The sequence below is a fragment of the Haplochromis burtoni genome, unplaced genomic scaffold (genome assembly GCF_018398535.1).
Source record: "Haplochromis burtoni strain Fernald_Lab_line unplaced genomic scaffold, NCSU_Asbu1 Contig_621, whole genome shotgun sequence".
NCBI classification, from domain to species: Eukaryota; Metazoa; Chordata; class Actinopteri; order Cichliformes; family Cichlidae; genus Haplochromis; species Haplochromis burtoni.
This window is the reverse complement of record NW_024582982.1, coordinates 183,947-192,980: the sequence shown is the minus strand read 5'-3', so window position 1 is coordinate 192,980 and position 9,034 is coordinate 183,947. Positions and strand designations below refer to the sequence as shown.

At 39.4% G+C, this 9,034-nt stretch overlaps 1 protein-coding gene across 5 annotated transcripts in view; it reads right to left on the bottom strand.

The window, feature by feature from the left end:
• The window catches only part of rbbp8l (retinoblastoma binding protein 8-like), a 21,469-nt gene that overhangs the window by 11,438 nt on the left and 997 nt on the right, over positions 1-9,034 (bottom strand). For 4 of the 5 annotated variants that reach the window (XM_042214882.1, XM_042214883.1, XM_014329745.2 and 1 more), the window contains exons 1-2: positions 4,838-9,028; positions 4,684-4,726 (exon numbers count right to left, since the gene is read on the bottom strand). In XM_042214882.1, coding sequence (XP_042070816.1) covers positions 4,684-4,726; positions 4,838-4,928 — 134 coding nt within the window. In that variant the 5' untranslated portion in view covers positions 4,929-9,028. Of the gene's footprint in view, positions 1-4,683; positions 4,727-4,837; positions 9,029-9,034 lie in introns of those variants that run through there. The other variant, XM_014329743.2, reaches the window with a different exon arrangement.

Sequence of the window (9,034 nt, the reverse complement as noted above, 5' to 3'; positions counted from 1 at the left end):
AACATGTTTCCAAACCAACTTCCTTCCAAGCCAAAGACTAGAAAATATGATGAAGCATATCTTGCCTTTGGCTTCTCCTGCACAAGTGCCAAGGTAGTGATCCCCGGCAGAATTGGTTTCCCTGCGTCAGGAGCACACGCTGTGGGATACAATCAGTATTCCACAGTTGTTTATGTTTCTGAACCCAGTTTTTCACAGAGGGGCTTTTTTGGGGAAAAAGTATTGATAGCAATCTTGAATATTATTACACAGGAAAAAAAACAGCTACACATAAACTAATTACACCATGACGCCTCTGTCTTTCTAAATGGAGGGACAGTAATTGAGTGTGTATATGTAAGCGTGTAAAAACTGCAGAGAGTAGAATTAACAGTAACAGTATCAGTAACAGTATTTTGTATATCCGCCGTTCTAGAAATTCATCTCATGTGAACAATAATGTGGAGCACAGCTGATGTGAAAAAAGCACACACCTTTGACATTGCATGACGAACTCCACATTCATTGTCCACACGTAAACGCAAAAAAGAAATTTTTGAAAATCTCCAACCTGGCAGGAGTTTAAAAAATATATATCAGTTTTCGGTGATTCGAAACGCTGGTTATGTGTGTTATGTGCGTTTTCAAAAATACCCGTGTAGATGTGGACATAGCGTAAAAGACTTAATAGTTTATTTTATTGCTATCTGTAATTTATTGCAGTTTATATATGGGTGTGTGTGGTTGGAGAATGTGGGGAAGACCCCTGGGCTAATTGATCAATAATGATGCTCACAATTAAAACTAAGCAGCTGTCTTTTTAAATACTGCAGTCATATCAATACAATTTGCTGTTTCATTACATGAAGGAACCTTTCAAATACAAGCGCACTCATGCTCACAGGTGTACACACGGGTGCTCACAGACACAAACTACACCCTTTTTGGCTCCTACTTCAAAGCACACTGTGCGCTGTCAATCCTGCATGCTGCACAATAATATTCAATATTTAGTATTTACTGTTATATTCACACAGATCATCGCGATGATGTTGTTTATTATATTGCTCTGTTTTTTTTGCTTGTTTTCTCTTTTTTCTTTCTCAACAGGTGATCCAGGTGATTGATAAATGTATTTTTTGTCTGTTTATTTTGTTGGTTTTTGTTTTTTGCCCTTTATCACCGTTTCTCTTCCCCGCTGTTTTTCTTTCCCTCTTTCTTTCTCCCTTTTCTTTCCCCCAGTCATGTCTGTCCCGTGTGCAGCAAGTGAAAAAGCAAACAAAAAACAAACAATAAAAGCAAAGGTGAATCAAATAGACCAATACGGCAAGGCTGGGATGGTCCATTTGGTAAAGTAAATCCGTTCGGCATCTTTCTTTGCCTTTAGACAATAATTCTGATGGCAAAAGAACCAAACGAGACAGGCGAAAAAAGTACATAAATAAATAAAGTGGAAAGTGTTAGGCGGGGCCTTGAGTTTTTCATGATTCTGAATTTCTTTTTGTGATGCTGCATATTTAGCAATGTATTTATTAATTTGTGCAAGAAAATAACAAAAATCCTTCACAAACTATGATGGCTTAACTTCAAATGAGAATAAGGAGCAGAATGGAGCAAAGTAATAAACTATTTCAATACCGGTCATATTAGTGAAAGATCAGGAGATGTTTACCAAGCTAGCATGATTGTTCAGGTTCACCACATGAAAAATCGAATTCAATAAAATTAGTGCTCTAATGTTGCATATGTTAGTTATGGCTGGGTTATACCCCCAAGCAGTCAATGCATTGATGCCAGTGTTATGTTTTTGTTATCTATAACATTTTGCAGTGTGGACCTTTCTACTTATGTTTTAGCTAACTAGAACCCTCAGCAGCTTACCAGCCACATGGAAACATTTCTTGCTTTCTTTAAATTTAACGTCTGTGTGTTTTAATGCAAAGAAACTGCAGAAACACAGTTGTTCCTTGTTAATATTTGTCATCATGTAATAACGTAGTTTAATATAGTGTTGTTTTGTGTTGCACCATGTGTTGATAGAGTACTGATTTAACGTTAATAGTGTGTTGTATTTTCACTGACTGGCTCAAAAAATATATTTGAATTCTATTAAATATTCCACATGTGCACTGCATCCAACATGATCATTATTTGAAAGCCTTTGTTGGAAGACACAGTTTTGTCAACTGTGCTAATTGTGAGCTAAAATCCACAAATATTAATGATTTCTGTTTCTTTTTATTAAACGAGTCATTGTCTTTACTTTTGTTTAATGTTACTATTTACAGCTTCAGAAATGTAAGGTTGAACATTACAAAAATGTTGTATAATTTTTTTTAATGTTGATGTGAATTTATATTTACAAACTCTTTTTATTAAGTAACCTAATGTAGATATAAGAAAATAAGAAATCCATGTGAGGCAATTCCTCCAACGCCTACTGGAAAGTAGGCTATATGTGAAGGGGGAGAAGTGTGAATTTCATGTGGACTTGGTGGCCTTTCTGGGGTATATTATTGAGCAGGGGAACCTGAATCCTGACCCAGTAAAGATACAAGCTGTGCTTGAATGGCCCGAATCCACTAACTGCCGACAGCTCCAGCGTTTTTTCTCTTGTTTGCCAATTTTTATCGCTGGTTTATAAGGGACTCTAGCAAAATCGCTCTACTAGATTCTAGTATACTTCTCCCAAAGTTTCCTTTCAGTGGGTTCAGCCTGTTCGAAAAGCCTTCTCCCATCTCAAGGAGTGGTTTGCCATGGCTCCCATTGTACGACAGCCAGATCTCAGTCCTCAAGTTCATGAACTAGGTGGATGCATCAGACTGAGCAATAGAGAAACGGTAAGCTCCACCCATGGGATTTTTACGCTCATCGTCTCTCCCCAGCAAGCAATTATGACATCAGAGATGGGGAGTTTCTTGCCATTAAGCTCGCCCTGGAGGAATGGAGACATTGGCTTGAAGGCACTGCAAAGCCATTTAGCGTTTGAACTAACCACAAGAACTTGGAGTACCAAAAGGTTTAACTCTCGAGAGGCCAGGTGGGCACTGTTCTTTACCTGCTTTAATTTTTCTATCACTTACAGATCTGGCTTGTGGAACGTGAAACTGGATGCCTCCGCAGGATCTGATCCCTGATCCTGAAGCCGCCTCTTGCTCGGTTGGAGCAGTAACTTGGGAGATCGAGTCAATTATGTGTGAGGCACAAGAAACTAACCCCGACCCTGGGTCTGGCCCACACAGCACGTTTTACCTGCCACCCTGGGGTCCAGCGCTACTTCTGGTAGCCCACAATGGCAAAGGACACCAGGGAATATGTGACCGCCTGCACCACCTGTGCTCCAAACAAACTTTCCAAGCAGTCTCCGTCCGGATTACTTCAGCCTCTTCCCAAGCCTGGCCAACCGTGGTCCCACATCTCTCTCGATTTCATCACTGGGCTGCCACCCTCCGCAGGTAACACCACTATTCTGACAATAATTGACTGGTTTTCCAAAGCTGCCCACTTTGTCGCCCTCCCAAAGCTCTCCACAGCCATAGAAATGGCTCAGCTGCTCACCACACACGTGTTCAGCTCCATGCCATTCCAGAGGACATCGTCTCAGACCGAGGAACCCAATTTAACTCTCGGGTATGGAGGGAGTTCTGCTCCACCCTGGGCACAAAGGTCAGTCTATCTTCTGGTTGTCACCCCCAGAGGAGACAGAGTGGACCAATCAAAAACTGGAGGCTGCTCTATCGTCGTTTCTCAAAACCAAGCCGCCTAGAGTGAACAACTGCCGTGGCTCTTGTATGAACACAATAGCCTCCCATCTGCCACGGGGATGTCACCCTTTGAAGCATTCCTGGGGTTCCAACCTCCCCCTGTTCTCGGAAATAGGAGCACAGGGTCACCTCTGTGCAGCATAACCTCTGCCGGTGCCGCTGCGCTTGGTGAGCCACTTGGGCCGCCCTGCTCCAGAGCAGATTCCCTGGAACTGGCCTGTAACCCCTGTTTCCCTGGATGCCTGAACGTGAGTGTGACAGTCTGGCAAAACGTGTCAGTACAGAGGGGAGAGGATCTCAGGAGCACAGTGAGTGAGCAGAAAGCAGAGTGAGAGGAATGAAGCGAGTGGAACACCTTTTTCCCTGTCTACCCATGGACCCCTGGAACTATTCCCCCCACCTTGTATATATTGCACGTGGTGTTGAAAAATAAAGAACTCAGTGTGTGCCTGAGTCTGACCTGCCAGTTAACAAAAATGTATGTATGAACATTATATATTTATATGTTAAAGTGTCTCAAGACAAGTAGATAGAGCTTTTTAAGGGGGAAAAAAAGAATAAAAGTCACATTTTTGAATATATCACCACACAATCAGCCATACTTTTGAAAAATCACAAAAATAAACAAATACACTGCATAAACAAATACATATACGAATATTTTGTTTTTTTAAAAGAAAAAGTTCTCTTTACTTACTTTTCCACAGAAATTAAGCAAATATTTTGTGAGTCATTATCTCACAGAATAACTTGTTGCAACATGAGCTTCCTTCCAAGTTTGTGAAATGTGATGTTTGCGGGGGGCGTAGGACCAGCATGCCTACCTGTCTGATTACCTGCCTGTCTAGTCAACAAAGACTTGAGGCCTACTCTGGATGAACCTTTTTATACATCTTTTCAGCACTGTCTAAATGCGATTGCCCATATCACAATGACTCACCAGCCTTTCTTGTTGGACAGCTCTTGAACTTTCACCTGCCATCCTTGAAGAAAAAAATATAAAAGACCTTTTAAGGAGCACATGTGTTGGAATTATCTTATGGAACTCTTGGATACCCATTGCAATCATTTAATTTTTTTTTTATTCCACTTACCTTCTATTTCTCGCTCGTGGACCTCCTTCAGTTTGTGGAGGAGGTCATTGAAACACTCCATTTCTACAGCAATCACCTTTGCACAGAACATGCAAGATTTTAGTTAGTTAGAGTTGTTAATTTTAGCTATTTTTTATGAATAACATAACACATTCTAAATCGAATGTTTTTAACTAAAACTTGGGAAAACAGTAAAACAAGTCAGTTGAAGTGCACAGGCGTTATAGCCGGAGGACTTTCTGTGCATGTGAGAACTGAGCATAGGACACTTTGTTGTTATTCACATGTGGGAGCAAATTCTTACTTATTTCAGGTCTGATTAAAACCAGTTCAACCGGTCCTGCGAGGCATGGGATTTAGTTCTGCAGTATGTGTTTCTAGTATATGAAAAACAGCCTTGAAACTTTTGAGTGCTCATGTACTTGCAATAACTTACAGTTTTACCACTGTAAATACTTTGTAAACAACAAGTGATACTAATACACATTGCTTTTTTGGGATACTTAATTCTTCATCATTAGGTTTTTGTAGACATTATACCATTTCGTCTTGGTTCAGTTCTGGTTCCTGAAATGCACCAAACTAAAGAAGTATGACCTCAATGACAGAGAGGCTACACAAAAATATATTCCATGATTGGAAAAGAGTAGGGAAGGTCATAAACCTACATAGCTATGCCAATGAATACGCTGAATTTGTCTGTTGAGTTTACTGAGTAATCAAAGACCTATTATTAATGTAGTTCAAATACGTATGCCTCCATTTTTATGTATACTTAACTACTCACACTATAGTGTGACACTAGAGCAACATACTTTGACATACTGTCACACTACTCACACTATAACAGTTTTGGGGTGGTGTATTTGACCCTCCTTTAATCAGAGCCATACCCTTTTTCTTTTATCATGACTATTGTGAAGGCGCATGGTAATATATACACTTGGCCTTTGAGGGTTTATCTGTAGTAAGTGTATGCTGTCAGTCCACTGTTTACCTCAGCTGTCAGTATGTGTCCACATCTATTTAGTCTTCAGGAAGCTGTAAAACTTTGTGAAAGGAGTCATTGAAGCTCACTTCTGTTCCGTGACAGTGATACTGATATTTGTTGTTTAGGACCTTCTCTTGGTAAGCACTGCTTTTCCACTGTTAGCTGCTGGTATCCAGTGTTAGTGGTGCTTTCTGAGTGGATCAAACATAGGTGGGCTTGGACACTTAATGAATAAACTCGTATATGAAGCCATTCAGCCTGAGCTGTCCCTCTGATATACTCGTTTCTAGTACTGTCCATCCTGGTTACTACCACATGAAAACCTTAAAAAACCTTCAAGTCTGCCGCATCCAGCTTCCTATTTTTCTTTTGTCAGTGCCAGCATCTCTAAACCATACATCAGAGCATGACTCAGCAGTGTCTTATAAATGTTCCCTTTCACTCTCACTCCTGCGCTTCTATTGCAAATCAACACCTCTCCAGACTCTGCTCTCACCACAGATCACAATGCCATCTGCAAATATCATAGACCCCAGAAAACTCTTTCTGCCATATTGCTGCTCACTGATTGTCACCAATTTTCCTAACATAGCTTCAACAACTCTGCCCCATGGCTTCATTTCATTTAAATTTTCATAGTGCAAACTAATTTTAGCATTAGTAGCATTAGCATACTAGACTTCTCTGGAGTAGCTGTAGATTAACTTTTGTGTGAAGAATTTCGTAGTTTATAAAACTACCAAGTAATTTCTCCAACACATGAACTCAGAGATTTCTTACCTTACACATTCACTTTATATTATGAACAGTATGTGAATTATTAGATGTTAGCATTATCTGTGGTTATATTTTTGTGATAGGTTACAAAAGTTAGCTTAGCTAGATATTTAGCTTTTTATGAAACATGATAGGGAGGTCATTGTAAAAGGTTCTGAAAAAAAAAACTGACCAAGAAAAGTTACTCGGGTGGTGGGTCATAGCCTCTGTGTTTGAAGAGCATTTTTTTAATGGCCAGCAAGAATCGATGTCTTTAGTACAAAAACAGATGTCGATTATGTATTAAATTAGATTGTGATCTCAGTTACCTATTTTATGTCTTCTTTAATATAATGTAGTATTGATTTTTGTACATGATGATCCTATTAAGAGTATGAAACATAATAAAGCAGTTTGTGTATGCTTTAGTGCATGGCTATGGTGGCTGTAGATCGGGAGCAGGTCATCTACTGATCGAAATGTTAGAGGTTCAATTCCTGGCTCCCCCAGTCTGCATGCCAAGTGTCCTTGGGGAAGATACTAACCCCAAGTTGCTCTCTAATGCATTAATCAGAGTATGAACGTTGCTTTTTGTACGGCTATTTCCGTCATTTCCTTGCTTAAAAATGGCAGTCTTGATTTTTTGTGAAGGAATCGCTCTCATGACTCACTGAGTGAAGTCACTGCCAATTGGTGGCATGCAGTCTGTGGGTGTGACTTTTTCGGATGGTCTCCGATTATTTGGAGCTGAATAGGTACTCAAAAAGTACCTTGTACCAGGTGCCACCACTTTAAAAACCAAGTCGAGCTGAGCCAAGTAGGTGGAAATGGGCTTAACTTCTTAAAATCAGACTATTACAAAACAAGATTAATGAGATGAGATTTGCTGGGTTAAAGTCAAGTTTTCTGTATCATCAAAGCTGGTTCCTTTTTTACCTGGCTAAATCACCCTGGTTTCTAATGCTGAACGCATGAACTGGTCAAAAGCTGGTTATGTTCTAAGTTTCAGTTTAAAATTGTCTGGAACTGCCATGTTTTAATTAATTATTTTTTTGTGCAGCATGTCTGAAGTTTGATTCAGTTATAGATTCCCTGCTGTAGGAGCACTTTTTAAAAATGCAACTTGATAAGCCATACCTGATTAAAATGAGGTAAATGAAGCTCAGCTGTAATGTTACAGCTGCATACAGGAATTTGTATGCAGTCTGTTGGTGATGCAGAAAATATCTAAACGATTTTAAAGTTGCAGAGGTCTAATGTACAACAACCATATTGGAAATAAATATGCAGCGTTAAAAAGTTTACAGTTTTTTATTGCTCTGTGCTCTAAATCCCAAGATTAACACATCGCTGCAACATTACTTTCTTATTTGTCAAAGTGTTGCAATTAACTATTATGTTTGTTCTTTTTATCATCATTTAATTACCATCTGATTGGCGTAGGCAGCACTTATAGGGATCATGTTGTGCAGATGCTCTTTTTGATGTGACAGTGCCTGAAGCAAAAAGCTGAACAGTGAAACCAACAACTATGACTGCAATACCCGTTACCTCTGACTAGAGTTTTAGGTTTTGTCAAGTCATGTTATGAAAGTCAGATAAGAAAGCCTGACTATGTAAATTTACTTTGTAGTAAATTTACTCAGGTCACCACTAACCTGTCTATGAGGCCTAGGGCATCATTAGCAATGACCCCAATTCAAACACCATCAGCTATTTAAATATGACATTTTCTTTCAAAAAGAAGTTCTCCTGAGTCTTGGCAACCAAGAAACAAAGAAAGCAGTCATGGCAAATGACATAGATCAAAATCCATTTACATTAAAAAACAAACAAACAAAAATCAAACCTTTAGTTTGAGTCTAAGATCTTAAAGCATTAAAACAAAAACAAATACGTCGGTTTGGTTATCCTTGATTTGATGAAGAGTCTGTTGGTATCTTCTTCCAGTTCCTTGTAAAAATTTGGTTTGCTTTCCTCGGTTATCTGATGATTTAAAACGGATGCATTTAAAGGGCTCTGTTGTCCAGCAGACATTCGGCTCTCCCTCTGCTTATTCATTTAATAATACAATAACCCTAGCCTTAGACCTGGGACCTTAACAAAAACCCTATTATCAAACCCATTTTTCATACCACAATTTACCTCACTGCAGTTTACTGGCACAGTGAGTGTGAAGAGATTTAACATGAATCATACAAGTTTGCATATTTATGCAGATGCATAGACATGATCGCTAACAGCACAAATACTGTGATTTAGCATTTTGATCGGCGTGGATTCGGCTCTCTCAACGTGTCAGGATATGTTAGGCAACTGGCTGTTCACATCACCTCAGCAGAGCAAGAAAAGACCTGTCTGCTTTTATGTTCCTGCTCTGCTATCGGTAGATCATTATTCACTCTTACACATACACATACACACACACACACACACACACACACACACAC